The following is a 26,637-nucleotide window of genomic DNA, read 5'->3' as shown; positions in this document are numbered from 1 at the left end:
TATTTATTTCCATGACATCTACTATTTCACATGCTTTAAATGCTATCAGAATAAAAATTATGGCAATGAATCTGTTTCAGGCTAATAGCTAAATATTCCAGCTTAAATAGACATTCTACTATGTGCTGTTCAACAAAAGCTTTCCTTATACTACACTCAAGGCTGACAACTTCTAGTTAATTTACTGAAACTGAAATGTCCATATTTATATTATTAATAAATCATTTATGCTTCCATAGGCACAGAAACAAATATTTTGCTGTGTGATTATATGTATTGAGGAATCACAACTTTTTAACTTAGCCAGATTACTCTAGAGATTTAATCAATGTTCTTTATAAGCAAATACAATATGGAACTACTGACAAGAGGAAAGATTCAGAATTAGAATAATAAAGAAAGATGAGGATTGCTCCTTGAATAAGCTGTTTTACCAAATAATCTACGTTACCTTTAACGTTTTTGTATCCTGTTTGGGGGAAAATGTTTGTTTCTTTATGCTTTGCAAATCACATACAAGGTTGTTGTTTTCACATGTAATATGAAATCAGGTTACTGAAAAATAATAATTACACTGAATACATGTTTCATATAACAAAAATTTTAAAGTTTTTTAGCTATTTCTTCATTTTAAGTTACACAGGCATATTGCACAATCTATCCTAAGAATAAAAACCTGAGTTGGTCAAATTAATCAAATAGCTATCCCAATTTGATATTTTACTCTGCATTTTAGAGAGCAAAAGCATTATAATTTTAAAAATTCCCTAGAAATGGAAAAAACTCCTTGTATTTACATTTTAGTTAAATACCCACACTTGTAATACAAAAACTTAAACTTTGCATTATCTATGTAATTGCTACTCATTATTATTAGCATTCTAATTTTTAATAATTGTTACTTTGAGTAACAAAATATGCATAAAAATTAGAATATATACATAAGCAAAATATTTTTAACCTCCAGTTGATATAGACTTGGATATGTAGAGAATGAGATATAAAGATATGGATGTAATTGTTCATATACTCCAGTGTTCATAGATCCCCCACCAAAGGCACAAACATAAATATGCTACCCCATAAATGCATCCACTCACATACATATTTCTTTCCTCTTTTTCTCTTCCTTTTTGTTCTGTTCTTTACTCTGCCTGCAAATGTGTATCTATGATAGAGAGACAGAGACATCAATACACTTTTAGATGGTTTTTAACTTGTCAATGTACTATAATACTTAGATGGATTTAGTACATTTTAGAAGTTGTAAAGCAGACGCTTATAAACAGATAAGGAGGATTTGTATCATTTTTTACATATATATTTGTAGGTATATTGTGTACACATTCATATACATAGACATCCACGGAGCACATGTAACCAATTAAAAGTTACATAAACTTAAACCTAAGTAAAATCTTCAAAGCTTGTCGGCCTATGAAAAATGTACATTGCATTTAATTCAATGAAGAAAGCAAAACAAACAAACAAACAAAAAACCTTTCCATAAATAAGCACAAGAATTCTTCTATATTTAATTTTTTTCCATAGATCTATAAAGTCAGGGAGGGGAATAGGCAAAGATGAACTATCCTCAATTTTTGCTAAGTATCATCTAACATAAGAACTAATTGTTAATATAGTGGTGACGTGACATTCTCCTTTGAAATCAGGTATCATGTATCTTGCTGCCGTTTGTTTATGATCTTTTTTTCTTTTTTTTTTTGGTTACTCTTAACTCAAAATTTTAATTTTGAAAATTAGAATGCAAGCATTCACCTATTTATAGAATATGTCCCTAGGCACCTACTAAATAAAAAGAACTCTATGAAATACTAAAAGTATAAAAAAATACTCTCTGTAGAATGTATACTCTAGCAAAGGAAACAATTGCCTCTTTGGCTAACTATAACACATGAAGTAATGGAGGTATGATCAAAGTGTAGTGGGAGCATTCAGGAGAGAGTGATGAGTTCCAACTGGGGGGCTGAAAAGCTGGAGACTCCACAGATACGTTTTTTAAGAAACAGTAGCAGCTGATTTCAAAGAAAATGTCATAACTTGAAATTTACAAAAATGTCAAGGAAACATGACATGTCATAACAAACAAGACACAGAGTGATGCTGTCTAGTCATATAAACCAGTTTGATGTTTTGACTGACTTAATCAGTCAGGTCAGGAGAAAAAGAGAAGGCTGTACTCTATGACTGACGTGACAGGTACAGACAAAACAGTACCCCGTGTTTGTGTGCGTAAAGGACCAGTGTGCATATCTGTATACATTGCACAAGAGAGACACATAAGTGATAGAAACGACTATGTTAATGCTTTTAAGGAGCAGATTGTTCTCTTTACCCTGTAATGACTCTGAAAAAGAGAATAGAAAGGTAAAAGGAAAAATAGAATTATTAGTGCTAAGGAAATACAGAGAGGAATTATACAGAGTTAGGGGTAGAGAGATAGAGGGTCAAAGACTAAAAGAAAAGCAAGATTTGGCAACATGGAAGGAAGGAAGGAAGGAAGGAAGGGAGGGACGGAGGGAGGGAGGGAGGGAGGAAGGAGGGAAAGAAGGAAGAAGAGGGAGGGAGAAAAAAAAAAGGGGAACAATCAACAAAGAAACAGGAATTATTGAAGAAAGATGAAGGTGAAACATCTGTTAAGTGCTGTGTGTGGGGGGAGAGGAGGGGGAAAGGACAGGCAAACTTATGCCCACAGACAACAGGGCTCACACTAAAATGTTTTCTTTGATTGTGTGTATCCAGAAAATTTTTTGGTTTATTTATCCTTGTCTAGTAAGCCTGTAGGGACACAGGTTCTATGTTTTAAGCATTCTAAAATTCCTGTTACAATTATCCACTGAAAATGCACATATATATCTTGAATAAAAAGGAACCAGGCAAAGATATTTAATAAAAGAATTTGAAGGAAGCTATTTCATCGTGTTTGTTTCCTTTTGCCTTATGATGATAAACAATGAAAGATAACTGTCATGTTAACAGGCTAGTGAATAGTATTTGCCAAGCCTATTTCAGTCCCATAAAATTTCTTTATTACTCCTCTTTGTTCAGCACAGTACCCTACCTAGAGCATTCTACCTATGTCCATAACTGAGCTGCAGAAACTTTTTTTTTGGTATTTTGATGTAAACATGCATTTGATATAATAATCATTAAATTAGAACACATGTCATTATTTTCAAGGACTATTTGCTACTTCATAAGCTAATCTACTCTGTAATCAGGTAAAATATAAAGCTTTCCAGCTTTTGGAGCACTCTTCAAAAGACGATATTTATGTCACTTTTGATGGTATTCAATAGATACATGCTAATTCATAGGGAACACTGTTCTCTTCTTGCTTCAGACCTGGTAGAGCTGATGTCATCACATGTAACTCCCACCTGAGCATTTCAGATGTGGAATACAAATTGCTTTGTTACCTTTTAGGTCCCTTTAAAATGTGCAAATCTCATTTTCCCTTAAAAAACTAGAAATGGAATTATCATTTACCATGAAAAGATAAATATAGTTTAAATATACATATACGGTTAAACCTCTTTATGGAAGAATTCCAAACAATAAATGTAGAAGAAATGAAGAAAACAGAAAGTCACCATTAGAACACCACGGTAATCATGACTGCAGGCAAGATCCATGAATGAACACTGTAATTAGCAGGTGAAACTTTAAGGAAAAACAGGATATTTGTGTATCCTCAAAGTACCTCCCCCAAATACTTATTAATTTCTGTGGTGGTTTTAACATATGTCCACAAATCCTTTGATCCTCTTCCCTCCAGGAGGTGGAGTTTAATTCCCCTCCCAAACAGAGTATGGAATGGGAAAAAAATAGTAAATTTGCAGCGGAGAAAATAGGTAGTGTCAAACACTACCTTAAGCAAGTGATCAAGACTAAGGTCACCAGTGGTGACCCATGTTGATATCATGTACCCCTGATATAATATGATGAGAGTGGCACTTCACTTCCGAAGGTATTCTTTCCAAAATCTCATAACCCCACCCTAATCATAAGTAAAAAAATAGGTGAACCCAAATTGAGGTATCCTCTACAAAATACTTGACTAGTACTCTTCAAAAACTTTAAGAACATAAAAAAACAAAGGAAAACTGAAAGACTGTTACAGACAAGAGAAGACAAAAGAAACGTGATGATTAACTGCCATGGAGTATCCTGGAGGGGAACTGGAGCCAAAAAAAAGGGGGGGAGCGTCTGTAGAAAAACTACTGAATCTGAGTTTAGTTAATAATATGGTACCAATGGTAATGGATTCATTTTGGTAAATGTACGATGGTACGACAGATGTTAACATTACAGAAAGCTGGTCAAGGGTGTAGAAGAATTCTATGTACTATCTTTGCAACTCTCTATCAATCTATTATTACAAAATAAAAAGTAAAAAAAATATCAAGTTCTTACAGTAGCCCACAGGTACCTTAGTGACTGGTCCCTTGTATCATGTTCTCCCTCACACAATGGGGAGAATCCTGCCTTGGGACCTCGCAGTTATCTCCTCTGTGTCGGTGCCCTTCCTCCCTATGTCCCTTTGGCCTCTCCTGCAGCTCCTTCGAGCCACCTTCTCCAGGAGATGCCCCCTGACTATGTCAATTATACATAGTCCTCTTCCACTCTAGTGTTTCCCTACCTCCTCTTTCCTCTTTGCTTTTTTAACTGAGCACTTATTTGTAACATACCATGTTTTCACTCAGTCCTTTAGAATATAATCTCCATGGGGACAGAAAATTGTTTGTTTTATTCACTGCTACATACCAAGCACCTACAACAGTGTCTAGCGTCAGTGAATAAATATTTCTTGAATGAACTAATGAATTCTATAAATATTGCATTTCTGCTATGTTCCAGATTCTGTGAACAAAAAGGACATCATCCCTATATTCATGGAAAGTGACAGTGCAATGAGGAGTTAGACACAGAAACAGCTATAACAAAGTACGATAATTGCCATAACCAGGGAAATAGAAGGTGCAGGGCGACTTTGAACAGAACCACTTAGGTCAATGTCAGCAAATGGTCAGGAAAGACCTCCTGATATAAATGACTTTTAAGGTAGAACTCAAAAGGTGGGAAGGTAACTAGATAAGAAAGAGAACATTTTTTCCAGGCAAAGTTAATAGAAAAGAATCTCAAAGGGAAAGGACCAGTTTGGATGCCCACCAAGACTCTGAGAATAACTACAAAGAAACCTCCTTGTGGTGAAGGTTCTAAGACTTGGGATCTTTTTCAGATCAAGATCTACAAGCGATTCATTGACTTACACAGTCCTTCTGAGATTGTCAAGCAGATTACTTCCATCACTACTGAGTCAGGAATCAAGGTTGAAGTCACCATTGCAGATGCTTAAATCAGCCTTTTTAATAAATTTACATCTAGTTGTTAAAAAACCCAAACCCTAAAGATCAAAAAGAGCATATAGTGCATCCAGGAATTGAACAACAATTGGCCATGGGCTAGAGATGTTAGCAGACACTGGATCACAGAATCCCTTGTCCACCATGTTACAGGATTGTGACTTTAACCTAAAGCACTTGAAGACACTGAAGAGTCCGAAGCAGAGACGTGACTTGATAAGATGTGAGTCTTACACTCGATTGCAGTTTAGAGATGGGCTCTGGATCATGACAGATACGACTAGAGGCAGAAATGCAGTAAGCCAGGTAGACACAGGGAATAGATTACATTTTTATTCCACTGTGGAAAATTTTTGCTTTTTATCTTGTTTTATGTGGAATATTTAGGAACGGCTTTTTCTTCAAACTAATGTTAGTCATTAACTCATGAAAGATAGGTTCAGCATGGCCTTAGAGCATCTTTCTTTCTCTCTTACTTTCCTTTCATTTGTTTTTAACCTGCACATGAACAATCACACACACAAACACACACATTCACGTACATAAGCACACACGTCACATTGAGATCTATTTTTAAATAGCCGCTATATAGTAAAGGGAATAGGATCTTTATTTGAGAGGATTCTTCTACAAGGTACTGGGATACTTAATAATGAAACTTTAGTTTCTTAGGAGCTACATGAGTTCTTTAAAGCGCTAAAGTTTATCCCTGACAATTGAAAGTCCAATATTAAAATACTTTTAAAGTGGCATTTTTTTCCTTCACTCAAGGTCAATTTAATGCAACTGCATCACATAAGACTAACATTTAAACTTGTTTATGATCATAGTTAAACTATAAACCCCGGAGGGCAGGATTTATGTCTAAGGATGTATTCCTGTATCCTCCATGATACTTAGCACATGGCTTGACACAAAGTATATGTTCAGATTGTCCATACAGGATCTTAAATTAATTCAACAAAATTTTGTTGAGCACTTCCTCTGTGCTGTTCATGGTGTAATGTATTGCTGCCCATCAGTAAATCCTATCACCTTATTTAATTAACATGATATACTGATTATTTCCTTAGAAATATTTTTGCACAGAAGATCATTTTTGGTGGCACATAAATTGGCAGCTCACACCATTAATATCACAAAATGAAAGACCTTCTTTTCTTCCCTTCCTTTTTTTTTTTCTTTGTACACTCCAACTTTCAAGAAGTTCTTCTCCAGGATCTCCCTGGCCTCCAGCGCTCTCCTGTTGCTTGCCCTCGAAAGCTGTGTAATGAGGTGTCTGAGCCAGTGATAATCCCCAGAGGTTCTCAACGTCCCAAAATTCCCTCTCTCCCTTCCCCCTCAACAATGAAAACCTGAAACCAGTATTTTGGAAAAGCATTTCTGGAAGGCTGCCAGCCCCTGCCCTGGACATTAGCGAGGCTTGATTTTCATTCCATTCATGTGACCTTATTTCTTTTTAAAAAAAAAAAAATGTGGTAGGTTTTTCAGAGGTGGCAGCATTGGTAGCAAAGACAATAGAAGAAAGAGTTAAAGTTGTTTTACAGAAGCCAAAGTGAGAGAATCCAGTTCGTCTAACACTGTTCTTCTCTTCTTTTGAGGGCCATATTCTATGTGCGCTTATGATTAATTGCACTTTTACACTTTTTGATTACTCCACAGTGAAAGAGCCTTTGCCAGAAATGAGCCCTTGATACTTTGCTTTCATGTTTGCTATGTCAGTCTCCTCTCACATTAACTGTACATTTACTCTTTCATATCTCATGGCATTGAAAGAAGAAATATCGGCACACAATAGCTTGATTCACAGCATAAGCTGGAAAATGCCCCAGAAACAAGTGGGCCTTCCTGTGGTTGTGCGAAAAACAGGAATTCAGGATGTCCAGTAGATTCCAGGATTCAATCACCACTTCACCACTATATGCACAGTGAGCTTACACGGCTCATTCTGCATCCTGGGTAATGAGACCTCATAGTAAGGTGTCTGAATGAGGGGCTCTGTAATGCAACTTGGGGGGGAGCGTGTGCAGTCAGGGCCAGTTAGCCAGTCTTCTATGGGCCCTAAGAGCATCTTAAATGCTTATATTCAAAGTTCAAAAAATGATTAAAGACTTGGGGGCAGTAGGTTTCTCTGAAACTTGTAACCAAACAGGCATGGAAATCAACATGGCTGGCACTTCAAAACATATATTAAAAGTGAAAGGTTAGTTGAAGGTCAAGGGGGGGGTGACAATTCACCTTATGTCCTTTCAAAATGGCTCACAGTCAAAAGTACCTCGTTTGCAAGGTTACCTAATTTTCTCCCTCTGTCAATGGAATCAAAAGTAATAATCCAAAGGAGATCTCGTCCTCCTTGAGGCAGGAAGCTTCCACACTATGCCACTCATGTATTCCTTGCAGTTGATTAAGATCGCCTTACATGTGGGGAAGCTGTTTCTGATCCCCTTATCACAGTGTAAAGTAAAACATGCTTGACTGGTTAATAAAAATGGAAGATGGAGTTACAAAGAGGAAAAGTTCACTTGAGAATCCAAACAAAGACTGAAGTTCTTTGGTCATACCCAAGAAAGTCAGACAAACATATTTTGGAAATAGATGGTTAAAGGCTCCTTGGCAAAATTTTTCTAATTTACCATTAATTATGAATATATCTAAGAAAAAGGGCACTCTATATTAGCTGTATGAATTCAAATACATAAAACAAAACCCCCCAAAATGAATGTTTTCCAGATTTAAGTTCCACAGGCTAGGTATGCAGTTGCCAAAGGCATCTGTAAAAGTAATTTTTTCATGTGTACAGGGAACACTAAATGAGTTCACTGTACTTCGTAAGTTATTAATATGTATGATTTTAACTTCTTCTTTCATAAATCACTATTCATTCTCTCTAGATTTTCCATGTATAATATAATCCATTTTGGACATTGCACAAGTAGTCACTTCTCTAAAGTTTTGCTATAACAATTAGAATCATAGAACATCAGACCTTCAGTGAATCTCAAGAGTCAGCTAGATTGGCCTCATTTTACAGATGGTAGGAATCCAAGACACACAAATTAAAGTCAGAGCTGTGTCAGAACTGGTTCCCCAACAATGCTCTTTCCATGGAAGACCATATATACTATAATGGTTACAAGCGTTGGTTGTGCAGTCTGGTTGCCAGAGTTTGCATCCTGGCTCTACCACTGACTAGCTGTTTTACTTTGGATAAATTACTTACTCTCTAAACCTCGGTTTCTTCATCTATGAATTGGGAATAATAATAGTAGCTGCCTCACAGGATGATTCTGAAAATTGTTGATGAGGTGCTTAGTGGGATACTAGTTGGCTATACTAACCTTTGTAATATATCAACCATTTTTAATAATCTCACTCCCATTTGGGCTATAAGAGCTAAAACCAACATTTTCTCCAGGGGAAGTTTGCCTGAAAGGGGATGTTGTTTGAAATCAAACAACCACCATGACAAATTCTTAGTTTCTATATTCCAAAGCCTCTTTGCAGAGTGTCTGATACCACTAAATGTCCATTTTTATTAACATCAATCTCTATTACCCAGTCATTCAATAAGATGTAAGAATCATGAGATCTTTAATGGGCTATCACATATATGAAAAAATATATAGAAAAAAATTAAAAACCAATTATGGAATATAAAGAACATTAAGCGTATAATATTTAATTATTATGGCTTTCAGAAACAATTTTTGAAGATTGAACTATTTTGACTTTCAACAGGAAGAATGTCTTTTATTCACAATTGTTTTTAAGTAAGGAGACTCACCAACTCATATTTAACACTTGTTCTATCACTCTGAGTATATTTTCTTAAAGCACACACCTCTCTGTGGTTGAAAAGTTCACAAGAGGCCCCTTTCGTTTCTCAAGCCTCACATAAATGGAGCCGTTTCAGGACATTGCTAAGCACTTAGAAAGAGTTTGCAATGTGGTTCATTTTAGTGCTGGGAAATCCTTCTTGGTGTTACCCTGACCTCAAGTGGTCTATTTCCTAATGCTTTGAGCAGTCAAAAACATCATATTACATTCAAACCTATTTTATACAGTTTATAAATTAGATAGGAAACACCAATCCACTGTAAATAGCCAGAGTTTTCCTTAAAGTCTGAAACAGAATTAGTAGGAAGACCAATTTGCTCTTTGGAGTTCATCCTACTTCATTTTTGGTCCTCCTTTTCCTCACCTCCTCTTCACATAGTCCAGAACTGTATGTTTGTTCTTATTGCCCAGGACCTCATGTTTGATGCTCCTATTTTGGTAGTGTCACACAATTTATACCTTTATTTTCCCACAATGAAACCCATGTACCTATTCCCTCAAGACCCTGAGCAAAGTACATATATTTTCTCAGCCTCGGTTTCTTCCACGTTAAGAGGTAATAAGAATACTTACATCAGTGTTCTGAGATCTATCCAAACTGTGGCATTATCATGGCATAGTGGGTAAGATTGCAGGCTCACAGGTCAGATAGAGATCATTTCAAAGCACTTTTCAGCTACATACTACGTCTCTTGAGTAAGTCTCTTAAGTTGTCATCATCTGTAAAGTGGATATAAATGGTGAGATTGACTTCAAGGGGTTGTTGAAATCATTAAATGAATCAATGCAAGTAGAAAACTTTGCACTGTGTGTAGTGCGCAAAGTGCTCAAAAAGACGAGCTATTGTCACTATCATCATGAAAAGCAACTGGCACAGTACTTGACATGTGTGGTTGAATAAATGGAAATTATAAAATATTAGAGCTACAGCATTTGACAGTAATAGAAACAAATGCATCCTCACCTCTAGGTTAATAGGTGATGTGCCACCTTTCAGATGCAACACGTTATATGTTAACTCTCTGGTGACACTCAACCTCATTCAAATGATGGAGGGAAGTATGATTTGGAAGGCAGATCTGTGGCTCAGGACCCTCAAACTGCAGCTCATGGGGCCAGCCCGGTACTCTGATCACACACCAGGCCTGCCCTGACTGACTGTTGCCTATGGGGGTTTCAGCCATATCACATGTGCTTTTCATTAGTGAGAATTATATTTTACCTTTGAAGTTCCTGTTTTAAATCCAATAATACTAAATATTCAGCCATCCAAATTATATATAACTGCTTTAGGATTTTACATACCTCCTTATGGGCTTACCAATTTCTGTGTCAAATACAAACTTTATTTTATATACACTAAATCCCAAAGACATTTATTTTGAAAACTTTTTGGCACTCTACTTCAAAACAGATGAACATGACCCAATAAAGCTAGGTCTATTTGATAAATTTTGTGATCACATCTTTGAGTCAGGCATTCCCAAAAACCTGTGTTTAACAATAAAAATCTAGTCAATATACTCACTTACCCTGAGGAGAGTATCAAAATCTACATTCGTATTTCCTAAATCAGGTGTTAACTAACAAAAAAATTCTGTGATTAATTAGACTAGAACAACTCTATATATTATACATCACCTCCTAGAGATTCACTATGTACATGAACATGTTAAAGTTCTGAAAATTCCTAGAGGACAGAAATCTGTTCAAACTTGTTTTGCCTACCTGATAAACTTATAATGTGTTTTCATATGAACAACACCTATTATCAATCTGAGGAATTAGTGTTCCTTAAGACATATTATGGACAAAAATATTAATGACTAATATAGAAAAATTTTTTTTCTCTTAGATTGGGTAAGTGAACAGTATTTGGCATCTGAGCTGTCACTTCCAGCCACTGGAAAGGAAAGAAAGTCCAATCTTGCTACTATCTAGATAAGTTACACACTTAACAGCCTACCACTGAACTTTGCCTACCTCTGTCTTTGCGGTTAGAGGAGCTGAGGCTGGCCAGGAGTTAACTGAAGATAATTTATATAGTTCCACAAAATTCTAAATCGAGACTGTCAAAGTTAAATACAAAAAGCAATTTCTACTAAACACATCAAAAATAAGTATAAAATATATCTTAATAGTTCAACTAATAGCAACCTACAATGGCAAAGTGTTAGAATTGAAGGTGTTGAATCCAGTCATAAAAATATTTAATAAACATTTGTTGTGCACGAAGCATTGGATGTCTAGACGCTGGAGACATGCTGTTGGAAAAGACACTCTCTGTCCTTAAAGACCGTGGGTGAGATGGATGTATTACATGAATAATAGATAGAAGTGGATATTGTGATGCAATGAGCATAGGAGGCCATGGGAGCAGATCAGAGGGCACTTAGCCCAATCCTAGGGATGCAGTTTCAGAGAAGGTTTCCTTAGGATGTAGGGTTGTCAGAAAAAATAGAGGATGCCCAGTTACACTTGAATTTCTGATAAACAATGAATAATTCCTTAATATAAGTATGTTCCGTGCAATATTTGTAACTGGGTATCCTGTGTTTTTATTTGCTAAATCTGACAACTCTGACTAGGACATGATATTTAAGTTGCAATCTGAAGAAAGAGTCAAATGGAGAAACAGAAAAGACCAACATTAGTAAATGGACCCATATGTACAAAGATGCAGATTTAAGTATGGGCACAGTGCCTGCAGAGAAGTACAGGTCAGTACGGCAGACTTAAGGATTTGGATGGAGCAGGGGAGTTATAAACATATTTTGGAGTGTCTGCTTTCTTTAGAGGTGATGGGGAGCCATGAGATGGTTTTATGTTTAGCGTTATCAGATTTGTGCTTTAGAAATAGCAGTCTGGAATAGGGCCAGACTGGATGCAAGAAAGCCATTAAGAGAGTGCTGTTAGTAAACTTACTGAAAGATGATGGTGCTTGAATTAATATGGTGACAATGAGAAGAGATATTAATGACTTCAAAATATATTTAGAAATTAGTGTCATGGTTGGGAGTTCATATTCTGAAGGCAAACTGCTTTGCTGCCTGTGAGCTGTGTGTGGTAATATACCATAGGGCTTAAGAATAAAGGTGTTTCAGTCTATTTATATAGAGTCCCCTCTGAGCTCAGGTTTTTACTATTAATATAAGCCTAATAATAACATAGGATTATTGTAGTATTACATTAAATAATACATGTGAAGTGCTTTGCACAGGACTTGGTGACTACTCAGCCATGACTGGCTATGAGAGGAAAGAGATAGGAGTAAAGAATGCCATTTAGGGTTCCCTTTAGGAAGTTAGAATTAGAGAGGATGAAAATCAGAAGCAGCCCAGAAACAGAGTCGCACAAATGTATTTAACTGATCTTTGACAATGGAGCAAAGGTGATTCAAGAGAGAAAGGACAGTCTTTTCAACAATGGTGCTGGAACAAGTGGACAGCTACATGCAAAAAAGTGAATCTACACATAGACCTTACACTCTTTATGAAAATTAACGGAAAATGGACCAAAGATCCAAAGGTGAAAGACAAAACTGTAAAACTCCTAGGAGATAATACAAGAGAAAATCTAGGCGACCTTTGGTTTGGTGATGACATTTTAGACACAACCCCAAACGCATGATTCATGAAAGAAAAAATTGACAAGTTGGACTTCATTAAAATTAAACATTTCTGCTCTGTGAAACACACCATCAAGAGGATGAAAAGATACGCCATAGAATGAGGGGAAAAAAGCTTCACAAAAAAACATATCTGATAAAGAACTTGTATCTGAAATACACAAAAACTCTTAAAACTGAACAATTAAAAACAAACTGATTTTTTAAATGGGCAAAAGGTCTGAATAGACACCTCATCAGAGAAGATATACAGATGGCAAATAAGCATACGAAAAGATGCTCAACATCAAACGTCATCAGTGAATTGCAAATTAAAACAAAAGTGAGATACCATAATATACCTATTATAATGGCCAAATCCAGAATTCTGACAATACCAAATGCTGTGAAAATGTGGAATTCTCACTCATTGCTGGTGGGAATGCAAGTAGTACAGTCATCTTGGAAGACAGTTTGGTGATTTCTTACGAAACTAAACATACTCTTACCATACAATCCAGCAATCAGGCTCCTTGATATTTACCCAAATAATGTGAATATGTATGACCACACAAAAATCTCCACATGAAGGCTTATAACAACTTTACTCATAATTCCAAAATTTAGAAGTAATCAAGATGCCCTTTAATAGATTAATGGATAAACACACTGTGGTACATTTATCCATACAATGGAATATTAGTCAGTGACAAAAAGAAATGAGCCATCAAACCACAAGAAGACATGAAGGAAACTCAGATGCACTTAACTAAGTGAAAGAAGCCAATCTGAAAAGGTTATATACTGTGTGATTTCCTATATGATATTCTGGAAAAGGCAAAACTATGGAGAAAGTAAAAAGATCAGTGATTGCCAGGGGTTAAGGTGGAGGGAGGGATGAATAGGCAGAATACAAAGGATTTTTAGGGCAGCAAAACTATTCTGTATACTACTGTAATGGTGGATACATTTTTCAGAACTCATAGAATGTACAACACAAAGAGTGAACCCTATGTAAACTAAGAACTTTAGTTAATAACAGTATGTCTAAATGGGCTCATCAATTCTAACACATGTACCACACTACTGCAAGACGTTAATAATAGGAAGGGGTATACAGGAACTCTCTGTACTTTCTTTTCAATTTTTCTGTGAACCTAAAACTGCTCTCTAAAAAATAAATTCATATATATATATGAATATATACGTATATATATATACATATACATATACCTATACATACATCTCTCCTCAGAAGCAAGATCAGGAGTTTGGTCAAGGGTGTAGTTATTGCAGTAAAAATACCTGCAAAGAATATTGAGAGTGAGGAAAGAAGAGGACAGAGGAGAGCACCCAGAATCACCACCATTTAGGCACAGAGGAAGAGGAGACTGGGGAGAATAGGGAGAGCAAGAGGATGAATAGATGAGTGGGGGTGCCATAGAAGCCAACATGGAAGTCTCCCTTGAGCGGAAAGGGGAGTCAGAATCAGACGTGACAGATGACTCTGAGAATGTGTATGAGTTTCCTCAGGCTGCTGTAACAAAGTACCACAAAATGGGTGGCTTAAAACCACTGGGATCTACTGATCTGAAATCAAGGTATTATTAGACACTGCAGTTCTGGAGGCCCTGAGAAAGAATCTGCCCCACACACTCTTCTAGTTTTTGGTGACTGTCAGCAATCCTTGGTGTTCCTTGGCTCATAGATGTGCCCCTCCAATCTCTGCCTTCATCATCACATTATATTATCTTCCTGTCTGTCTGTCTGTCTGTATTCAGACAGGAAGGGAATATCATTTTTCTCTTCTTACAAGGACAACAGTCATTGGATTAGGATCCATCCTAACCCAGTATGACCTTATCCTAACTGGATTACATCTGTAGAGACCTTATTTCTAAATAAGGTCATATTCACAGGCATTGAGCGTTAGGACTTTTGGGGCGAGGGCACAATTCAACCCAGAACAGAACTGATCAACAAATTGACCACTGGATTTAGGTTGGTGGTCTTGAAAAAGTACTTTCCACACTATGCTGTACACCTGAAACTAACACAATATTGCAAATCAACTATACTTCAATTAAAAAAAAAAAGAATTAAGGTTGTCCAAAAACATTTAGCTAAAAAGATATTATAAACAAATATTAACAATTTAAGGATCACTTAAATTAACATATTGTGTTAATTAAATGAACAATTAAACATATTGTGTCAATATAGCAGAATACTTAGCAGCCCTTAAAAATCCTGTTTTCAAAGAGATACGAGGTGCTAAGTGAAGAAAGTAGGTCACAAGATACTAAACAGGGTATGGTCCCATTTTTTAAAGTTATGTGTATAGAATGTAAATGCATTAAAAAAGAACTGGAAGATGAAAAAAATAGAACAAAACACAGCACTCTCCATGGATTGGTAGAAATCAAAACCCAGCTGTGGAGGTTTGAATAGTAAACGGCAAGTGAAAGAGACGAGGGCAGATACACCTTCACAGGAAGTTTTGGGGCAAACCTAGAAGTAGTGAAGGGGTGTGAAGATTTTTTTCCCACTTTTATTATTATTATTATTATATTTAACACATGAGGTTAGGTAAATGGCAGAAAGAAGCAGCTTAAACAGACAGGACATACTGTAAAAACTCTTGAAAAGATGGAAAAGGATGCGACACAGAGCAAGGATTAGAATTAGCAAGAGAATCTCTCTTCCCCTAAAATAAGCCAGAAGAAGGAAAACACTTATGGATACAGGTATATTTGTCAATGTAGTGGCAAGAAATTGACAGAGTTCCCACAGGATTTTTTTTTTTTTCCCTCATGGAGAAGATGCAGCGAGGTGGGGGACCATTAAGGTAAAAGATTTGAAGAGTGGACAAGCTTCGAAATGTTTATGGTTGAAAATGGGAAGAAAGAGTGACTGGCTCAGGCGTGTGGAGGGTCCCTTTGGGACCGAAGGCCCACATTTTTAGTGGAGCTAATATACATTCTTTTAGTGGAGCTAATCTGCACATATTTCTGATTTTTTTTTTTTTTAAGCGATGTTGATTAGCCCAGGTGGAGGCAGGTGTGATAAAAGGAAAACAGCAGGCATTTGAAGGTATTGGCCAAAGAGTAGTGAAAGAGTGGGCTGTGAAGTTTAAGCTGGATAGGAAAAATGGAGATATGGAAGGGAGTGTCAGAGAAAACATGCAGAGGCCGAGGGGCTGAAGGATTTGATGGAGTCAGATAACAGGCACATTGAAGAAAGTAAGTTAAAATTTGTGAACGGTGTAGGGTACTGCCAGAGAATGGGAAGGTGGCATTTCAGGCTTCCACGATGGCACAGTTCTGGGTAATCTGAAGCTCTGAGGTATCACTAGAGATGTAGATGCCCGAAGGAAGGGGGAAGCGAGAATTACTGGAGTTGATGCTGCAACGCACCGAACAAGTTTGTCATCCACTTATTAAAGTTTTTAAAGTATTTTCTACATCAGCTAGAATGTAAAATACAGTTGAGCAATATTAAGAATGTATTTATCTTAAAAATATGCAGCATCCTGACTCTAAACAAAGTTGTGAATTGGTGAATTTTATGTACGTATAGCACCTGTTCCTCTTTGTTGGTGTTTCTTATTACTGTTACCTTGCCCTATTTTCCTCCATAACAGACCCATACATTCCCTCCCCCTTGAAGACCCCTTTGCTTTCTTCAACATTACCCCCATGATCCGAAAACTTCTCTGTTTCTTTAATTGGAATCTGTCAGTTTCAATACCTTAGATTTTCAAGTCAGCTCCTTACAAACTGTTGATTAGAAAAATGAGTGATTCATGTTAGTGTATTGAGAGGGAGCAAAGAAGAGAGAGCACAGACTAGATCAAATGCCTGGGCCAAATCCTAGTCCTACCACTTAAGTAGCTGTGTGACATTAAAGAATCTGAACCTCTCTGTGCTTCAGTTTTCTTATCAGAAAGCGGAAATAAGAAGACTTGCTCATCTGTCATGTAATAAGCACTGTTTGAGTGTTTGGTAAATAAAATGACTGTTAATGAATTTCTGTTCTTGCCTCACATACAATTGTTGGGATTCCTGGATACAATCCTTTAACAATGAGAGAGAATTCTAGTGGAGGGCATTTCACACCAGCCGCTTGGTTGATGACCCTCTCTCGTAGACGTCTCTTACACCTGTGCAGTGCCATCTACTGGTAAAAATATAATAATAATAAGTGGATTTAATATTTTCCTCAATAATAAATTTTTTCAAGTTTCTGAACTTTTAAAAATGCATGGAGATCTCTGATCTTTTGCTAGCCTGATATCCTTCACCTAACCTGCTTTTTGTTTTTCAAAAGGTAGAGTTTCCCAAATGAAAAATAAGATAAATACAATAAATGCACAGAATTTTTAGAAGGAATGGCTTTCTACAAATGTCTTCCACTGATTATATTATTTGTGGGATAAAGCAATAACTTTTAATCCATATCTAAGTGTCTAATTGCTGAATGGGTTATATACTCATTCAGGAAGACAAGTGAATAGCAAGACCAAAGTATTGCAGGTCCACCATGGTAGATGGGCAGCTTCCATGTGGTTTATCAGCGGGGTCTACTCAAGATTATGTCATTCACCTGAACAGCATCAGCCAAACATGCACTGGAGGGAAAGTAAGAAAGTTGCTTTCTTACAGTTGCTGTGTTATCCCAGGGATTGGTAGCTGCTCTTTCCCTGAATGTCACCTAAGACATTAGACTTGAAGAATGGGTTTTGGCTAGGTATGGGCTCCAGGAAAGGGGAGAATAGATAAAAGAAGAAGGGATAGATAAGGAGTGGGGGAAAGAAACTATAGAAGAAAGATCACGAATTAAGAGATAAGTAGATTAAACAAGCTGATACAGTGAGTTGAGGAGAGATACAAAGTGCAATCAATCTTTTTCTTAGGTATTATAAATTGTCCCCAAATTGAGTTTTTCACCATTTTTATAACAGGCTCTAAATGCTGAACTCTAGTTTTGTTGTATATGCTGCCATCAAACTGGTTTCATGGATTTCTTTAATGGTCTCTGATCAATTTGACTGATGATTGATAATTGACTTATGATAGCCAAGGATAAATCCATATGATTTCTTTTAAGTGTCCATGAAATTCTCTTTGCATGGGAAGGCTTAAATTAGAGATGATTTCTTATTCCACGTTTTAGATTCTTTTCAGGTGATCAGATTCAACAGACTTTGAGACACAGCTATGAGCACATCCAAAAAAGAAGAAGAAGAAGAAAAAAAAAAAAAAGCTTCTGTCAGTGGACGAGGATAAAGGCAATCTTCCCCAAAGGGGTTTGTTTGTAAATTGCTTTGGTCCACTTTACAAGGTCAAATCCATTCTCCTAATGATGAATCTCATCTGTTCTGGCAGAGAAAGAAATGTTTTCTTTCACTTCTACGTGTGGCCAGAGCTCATTCATCTCAGTAAGTTCTGAAGAGAAATCTAGCTACATCAGAGAGAGGAGTATTCAAAGGGCAACTGATGGCCAGGAAGATATATGGAATTCACTTTCCTGAGACAGACATTCAAATGGTAACAAGTGATAGAAAACAGCTCTATATTTCAGCATGATGTGTGTTCGCTCCCGATGATTAAACCCCCTGTGAGCCATCTGCGTTTAATGGGTTAGAACTACTTTGTAGCTGCAGTTTTTTCCTTCCACTGCTCTCTTATTTATTTGAGAGAAGACCGAACTCCACTCTTTAAAAGTTAAGCATGTAAGAAACTCTGCCAAGAGAATCAGAAAGAAAAGACAAATTTATAGCCTAGTGTTGTTTTAAGCATTTAGTAGTATAAATAAGAAGTGTAGATAAATGTGTACAAGTAGACGCATAAGTGACCCTCTGTTTATCTCGGTTACATTATTTGCCTAAATTCCAGAGCAGAATTAACCCAATTAGTTTATATAATGGCTAATGCTGTCCCTCAGCTGAGCTATTAGGGACATGTATAACTGATGCTAGACCAGGGATGGTGTTATTTTACTTCTAAGTCAAGCCTTGGGGACTGTGGTTTGTATCCAGTGATTCTTGCAGATAAAAATCAGAATCCAGTGTGGAAATTATTGTAGATTGAAGCAATGTATACTATTGGTGTTATTGATGCAATTAAATTGAACTTCTGGTTTAAAATGCCAATGATGATAATGGCTTTCTATATGCAACTGTGCCTTGCCCGAGACATGTCACATTTTACTAACATCTCATTATTTTTCTCTGACTTCGAAAAGTCGGCAGCCATAAGCACTCAATAAATATTTGCTGAATTGAACTGAACTCTGAGAACTGAGAGGTGAGGTGGCACTGATCATCAGTGACACATCTGGGATCAGAATCTTGATTCTGTTCTGCCAGACACTTAGTGATCCCAGCCAAAGCCAATGGAAATATTACATGAAGAAATTTAAATCTAAAAAAAATGTCACACAGCTACAAATGTTAACCTGAGCCATATAATTATATAAACCTAGTAAGTTCTCTCTAGCCATGTATTTTCACTCAATACATTGACTGATTTCAGGGTTTTCCCCCTTCATAACATCTAGCTTATAGCTCTCTTCCTAGGTCATTAAAATTTTTTTCAAAGATATTTCCCTGAATAATTTCTCCTGCCTTTTTTTTTTCTTTCCTTTGAACCAGAAAACATATCTACAAGGGGAGGCTTCTTAGGGCTTTAAAAACATCAATCAATTTCACAGCTGGGAATGGAGAGATCTAGATAAGAGAGAGCAATTCGTCCATTAAACCTCTGTTTATAAAATTTAGGCAAGAGTTTTGTATAAAATGAGACAAACTTTGACCATACTGAGGCAGACAAAGAGTTAAAGACACAAAAGCAACACCAAGCTGCTGCTTCTTTTTCTTTTCCCTTTCGTGGAGTAGGGAGTATTTTTCCTGTAATGACCTCAGAATCTTCTGTCTTTTTCTTGGTCAGAGATCAAGGGGTACACCAGGGTGAAACCTTCTTCTTATTGAACTTTTCTATCAACTTTCTGCATGCGTACTTTGAAGCTGCACTTACAATTTTTCCTTGTTTTCTGTTATACATTTATATAAGATCACATTAAAATATGTTTGCTGTATTTTCATATTAGGTAAGTTTCAGCCAACGTTATCCAACCAACTAAACTGACTATTCCTTGAAGACAAAAGTCATGGTTGCATTTATTCATAACCTCCATGGCTAGCATAGCACATTGTAATACTATGAGCTCAGCACATATTCACTGAATGAGAGTAAAAAACTTGAAAAACATTATTGAATAAAACAAACTATTTCTCCACTGAACCTGAGAGCTTCAATCCAGTTAATAAAGTAATAATAATAAGGAAAAGAAATATCTAAAATGAGAGAAAAGTTGTCGTGTGATGTATATAAAAAGGTTTGGAAATATTTTAATTAGCATGGACGTAGTCTTTCAAGACACATTTGGGTTATCTTTCAGAGAAAAAGAGATAAAATGCTATACTCTTATAAGTTCCTATTCATCTTTCAATGTCTGGCTCAAATGCCACCTCTTCTCTTCAGCTTTCTATGACTATTTATAATGGCTGAATTAATTGCTTGGTTACCTGTTTTCCAATAGTATTTTGCTTGAGCCACTTCCATGCCATATTTTAATTATTTATTGTACTCTTTCATCTCCCCAACCAGCATGTAGTTTCTTTAAGGTCTTAGCACAAAGGGAGTTCTCAATAAATGTTTGATAAATTGAGTAAAACTGAATTTAAATATTAAAAAATGAAGAAAAGGAAGAAAAAATCTAACATCAACTCAACAGGAGGAAAAATTAGAATCTGTAAAAAAAAGTATTTCAATTAAGTACTTTACAGACTACGATAAAGTATTTTCAAATGCATATTTCAATTATTTTTTTTCATAGCTTTAAAGAAAGCATGTAGAATAAGAAGGCAGGAGCGGTGTTGCACTTAGAAGCTCCTTATACTCTCTGACCATAAATTTCCTTATCTGTGAAATGGAGATGATAATAATACCCACTGTCACAAAATTGTGAAAGTCAGGGAAAATAAATGTGAAAGTGCCTTGTTAATCCAAAGCTTTATACAACTTTTTCAATTATCCAGAAAACTAAGGCTCAGAGAAATTGAATAACCTTCCTAAAACTTTAAAGCTAAAAGGTGGTGGAGTTAGGATTCCTAAAGCCAAACTCTTTCCATGATTCGGCCCAAACCACTTGCCTCTTCCCAATGCCTAGCGCCCATCTGCTGTGTCCTGGTTCCTCAGTGATCCTCACTAAAATGCCTCATTCATTCATTCAACAATGAATGCTCTGGGGCTGCCTGCCTTAAAAAGTCCTATTCTCTTTCAATCCTGCTAGTAAGAGATAAATAATCTGATAAATTATTAGGCACTCTATTATACTATTATACTCCTTCCACAACATAGGACCATCCTCTAGGGTGAAAAATTATTTAATCTGGAGAAATGACTCTGGTGCATCAAAAGGGTTTCTTAATCCCTTTTGTGCCATAGACCCCTCTGGTAGTTTAGTGATCTTATGAACTCCTTAGTAGATGTCTTTAAATAAATAAAATACATAGGCTTAAGAGGGAAACTAATTATATTAAAATACAGGTGTTCAGATATTTACAAAACTAATTTTAGGATGTAGTAGTACCTGTGAATCTTTATCGACAGATAACAAGATCCAGCAACAGAGCTAAAACTTACCCTAACTTTGAAGTAGTTTGAAACTATTGAAGCAGTTTGAAAACTGTCCTAATCAAGTGATAAACTTGAATTATTTCAAGATATCTTTAATAACTCTAATAAACGTAATATGCAAATATCTGTTCTTTCTATTGGTGACAAAAGCACAGGTACTGCTAAAACTACTCAGATTTGTTGTCCATTCATAAATAAAATGCTATGTTTCATTCTAGGTGTTAGTGGAAACAAAGATCTAATTATTTTTCTATCTCAGTTTATGTATCCTCTCAGTTCTATCCAGAGATACACCCTCCTATACCCACTCTCCCTACATTATGAACTCTGCTCTAGCGATATGGAGAGATTTTGAGCATTTGAATCTTTTCATCTTCCCTAACTGGACTGCGTAAGTAACCTGTAGGGGGCTCCTTTTGCCTTCTACTGAAAATTTATGTTTTGACAATGCTGGTAATTGTTCTGAATTATTGTCTTAAGTCTTTAAAGTGTATGTCAAGGTAAATAGATAAAAAAATATTACAAGTATATATTATGTGAAGATGCATGAAAACCTTCAGTATGCAGTGTCTCTTTTTCTAAAGTCAGACACGCTATAAAATAGTGTCATGATGAAATACTCAAGTCATTTATTTGTCCCTTGAACTTAGAAAAATGCATAGTGGTATACAACTCTCAGACTAAGACGAAAAAAACTTCTGTTAATCCTCTACTATTTTATGTGGTAAAACTGAAGAATTAGCTAGATCCTGCCCTGAAGCCTTGCTCACCATTTTTGCAACATATTTCCAGGATAAATGACGGCAGTGTGTTTATTTAAAAAGTAGAGTTATTAAAATAAAACAAAATCCCGTTTTAGCATTTACTATACACTGTGAAACCAATATCGCATTTAATCTGTTTTTGAGGTTCTGTGCCATAAATGCTGACTCTACTACTGTTAGGTATTTCACTTATGATCTTGTTTTCATTTGCATCATTAGTGACATTATTGCCTGGCTTGTATAAAATATATGCAATATATGCTAAGAACAAAAGTACTATTCAATACATATCATTCTATTAAATAGATTCCCTCACAAAAAGTCATACTTTCTTCAATGCAAAATATGAATAGCTATAAGGAAATAATGTCTGTTTGAATTTTAGATGACTAATTTCTTAAAGTAGAAATGGCTTAAAGTTAGCAATTATGTTTTAATAATAAACATACATCTTTATATTCTGAAAAGAGAAAAGAGAAGTCAATCCAAGTAGAATTTTAAAAATAAGATGATTTCCATATTTCTTCTAAAATATTTGGCAGCAAAAGTGGTCATTTTTTTTAATGAAAAATATATATCTAACATGATCACTCATCATTTACAATACTATTTGATTTAAATGTTGAAAGACAAAAGTTAGGGTCACTGGTAAGTTTAGAAAATTACTTGAAAATTTCAAACAGCTTATGCAAACACTGTAGTTGATCTTTTCGTTTCTTATTTCTCACCAAGGCATTGTTTAGTTGCTGATAAACTAAAACTACAACATTATATATCAAACAGCATTATATAAAACACAGGGAGGTGATGTATGAATTGTACCATGGAAGTCAAATAAGCATCCAGAATCTGAGATGAAAAAGTAAAGATACTAAAAGGAAACAATAGCATATCATCTTTGTAAAAACTGTGTTAAGTGCATTGGTCTGCTCCTCACCCCTTCCTTGGAGGTAAAAAAATCAACAGCCAATGGAAACGATGAAACTAATACACTCCAGTAATTTATACGCACAATTTCATGAGTTTCCTCAAGGTTATATAGGTTAAGTAACTCTGTTATTCTTTTAAGATATGTTGTCAGGACTGAGGGCAAAGATTACAGTGGCTTTATTTCTCTGCTTTCATAAAAAGTTACATAAGAAGAAAATAATCAGTATTTAATGTCCATAAATAAATATTTTCAGAATTCCACAAACCATTTTCTGAAATTTAATTTTATGTTTATGAAAGAAACTGCACACTTTAGCTAATACTCCATTAAATTTCTTTCTTATCATAAGGTCCAAACCTTAACCAACTCACTCAGGAAGAAAAAGAGTATAAGAATCATCTATTAAACCATCTGTGCAAGAGAAGTGTGGAAGGGGCAAATAGAGGATGAAATTGTTACAGGAACAAATGTCCAAGTGGATCAACTACTTAATGAACCAAAATACCCAGTTTCAATACTGTCAATAATGAACCAAAATAAAAGTAAACGAAATGCTCCTTAGTTTCTCCTTTGAGTACGTACATTCAACATTTTTGTGAGTGTTATGAATTCTAGTTTATAATACTTTGTTAACCTAAGTTCAGAAAGAGCAAGAGAAAATTCAGGAAGTGCATCTATGCACTTTTTGTTTTAGCTTTATCTTATCCTACTACATCAGACGTTCATTTTTGTTATATTTTAGTCACTTAAATGTGTAATAAAATTTTCAGCCAATAAAAACAAAGGTCAGAATGTTAACACAAGAAAATTCGTGCAATTCTTACTACCTTCATAAAATGTGAAGCACGGTTGAGGGTGCAAACTTTAGGCATGTGTCTGTCCAGGAAGACTGTGAACTCATCAAGGGCAAGAACCATGGTTCCATTAGTTTTTTTATTATCCCAAATAGTACTTCACACACTGTAGGTGTCAAAAAAAAAAAAAGTGCTGATTGAATTAAACTTATACAAAGCATTGAAGACGTAGAACTTCAAATTAAAAAGATGTTATTTACCTTGAAAAGAACTGAGTTACAGAAGCTCCAACTAATTATTAGAATTAATGAGGAAAAAATTTAGAGAAGGAAAAAATAAGGAAGTAAAATTCAAACTTGATTCAAAAATGAGTTTTGTCTCATTTAAGAAATGTAAGTTATTAGGCAAGGGACACTAAAATTTCAATTATGAAAGCAGAAGAAAATGAACATGGACACCACTGATCGGGGAAATTTTTGAAAAAAAAAAAATCTCACATTTTAGTTCTAAGTTTTAGTTCACAAATTCCTACTGACCACATATATGTGTGTATTAAAAGAAGTCATGCTCTTCTAAAACATGAAGGATATTTAACAGCTGCCTAAACAATCCTTTGACAAAAGCTCCTGCATGTAAGCATAATTCTCAGGGCCAAAGTTGAACAAGTTTGTCTTGGGAACCAAACGAAAAAGAGAGAACACAAAAGTAATAAAGAACAGAGTTATTATGAAGTCAAAGAATGTTTGTTTAGGACATCACTCATCTCCATCATCTGCTTGATTTAAAATTTTATTACAGAAGATGTCTAACTGCTGTAAATATTTTCCCACTAGAAACAGACACTTACTGGATTTAAGTACTTTTTCTGAAATTTAATTTTAAAAATTCATTTATTCTTGCCCTTCAGCCTTTAGGGCTTCCAAGCATATCCCTAAAGGTTGTAGGAACCACAAGGAAGATTCTAAGTGAGTACTAAGCGTAGATCGTGCTCTGATCCAAGCCATGGAAGCCATCTTCATTTCAATTAATTTACTTTGCCTTTATGAACTTAAGAGTCTTTCAAGGAGGTTGACATTTCACTCATCTGAAAAAGCCTGGAATGTGACAGGGGAAAGGGAGGAGAAGTAAATCAAAGGGGTTAGCAATTTTCCAGATGCAATGTATTTTTCTTCTCTTCTTTTCCACCAGAAATTTTAGAGAGCCTTCTGACATTTTAATTCCCTGTGCAAAACCACAGTAGCAAAAACTGCTTAGAGCTTCTATGTCAAAAAACAAACACACACACGTGCACTTGCACATACTCATGAAATAAATACAGATTCCAACTGCTGCTCCTTTAACTGAAAATATTTCTTTGAGTGTATTTATGTTTGTGTGTACAGTTTAATTGACAATTTTAGTTTAAAAGCAACAGCGGGTTTTGTAACTTTCATTTTCTCTTGTGTGTGATAATTAATTGCTGAGTCCGTGCTGGCTTTTTCATTAAAAAGATGGCACTTATACAAACTGTTCTTGTGACTGTATTTTAAATCACACCAGGATATTTCAGTTATCACCTTTAGCCACATGGTTTCAGGAAACGATGCCCGAATATTTCATGCAAATGCTGGTCATTTACGAAGAGTCCTTTTTTCACGGAGTGGAAATTCACCAAAACATGTAGAGGTAAAAAAATCTTCAAGGCCTGTAGATAAATTCTCAGCAACAGAGGATATACCCATTGTGTTTTGGAGCCGGAGAGGGAGAAATGGCCGTCAACTCCCCCAAACACCCTGCTTCAATATTTACCTGACAGCTTTGGTATCTTGACATTTTCCCCAGTGCATTTCCTCCTTTTTCAGGTATTATTTTACAAGGGATTTCTTGTTATACAGAACTAACATAAATCAATCTATAACAGAGGAATTTGTTTAATACATTTATTCTTTTCAGAAGCTGCATGATCATATTTCATTGACTCGTACAATAGAAAAAAAATCTTACTACTAAAACAGAGTTTGTGGAGACAGATGCATGGTAAACCTATTTAGTCTTTTCAGAGGTTCATTCTTAGATTTTAATGTTAAATAATAACAACTATTCATTTAAGCTGGTCTCACTGTATATCTTGACCTTTAGCAATTCCACACACAGCAGCTTATTGTGGTATCCTTTAAATATGAGAAATAAGAATGTTTTACTTTGCCATTAAGAGAAAAAGAAAAGAGTACTGTATGTTACATGGCCCATGAAATATTGGCAGTGTGCTCCTTGGCTTTCATTCGAAGAACTGCGATACTGGAGGACCTCCTTTCAAACTCTGGCTTTGTTTCAAATGCATGTCCATTGGTAGCCCCGGTAAGAAGAGAGTCAGTGAAAAAATTGTTGAGGGGCACGTGGCTGAACTGGTTCTGGTGGTTTGAAAACCCTGTGTAACTGGAATCTGTCCGAGGCGAGTGAGAGTAAGGTGTCATACAGGAGGAAGTGTCACGTGGTAACATGCATGAAGTGACCACAGAACCACCACTCGCATTTCCTGCCCACAAATTGTTCTGAATCTGGAATATATAAAACAACAAATATTACATTTACGCGTTCTCACTTTTGTTCCCTTACTTTTGTGAAACTGTATTGAC

At 35.7% G+C, this 26,637-nt stretch overlaps 1 protein-coding gene across 13 annotated transcripts in view; it reads right to left on the bottom strand.

Moving 5' to 3' along the window:
- Positions 1–1,694: 1,694 nt before the first annotated feature.
- ALX1 (ALX homeobox 1) overlaps positions 1,695–26,637 on the bottom strand; it is a 51,381-nt gene continuing 26,438 nt past the window's right edge. For 12 of the 13 annotated variants that reach the window (XM_082351835.1, XM_082351830.1, XM_082351837.1 and 9 more), the window contains one exon: positions 15,646–26,559. In XM_082351835.1, coding sequence (XP_082207961.1) covers positions 26,239–26,559 — 321 coding nt within the window. In that variant the 3' untranslated portion in view covers positions 15,646–26,238. Of the gene's footprint in view, positions 9,945–15,645; positions 26,560–26,637 lie in introns of those variants that run through there. The other variant, XR_014233609.1, reaches the window with a different exon arrangement.

The sequence above is a fragment of the Balaenoptera borealis genome (genome assembly GCF_965194805.1).
Source record: "Balaenoptera borealis genome assembly, chromosome: 13".
NCBI classification, from domain to species: Eukaryota; Metazoa; Chordata; class Mammalia; order Artiodactyla; family Balaenopteridae; genus Balaenoptera; species Balaenoptera borealis.
This window is presented reverse-complemented; position numbering and strand designations above follow the sequence as displayed.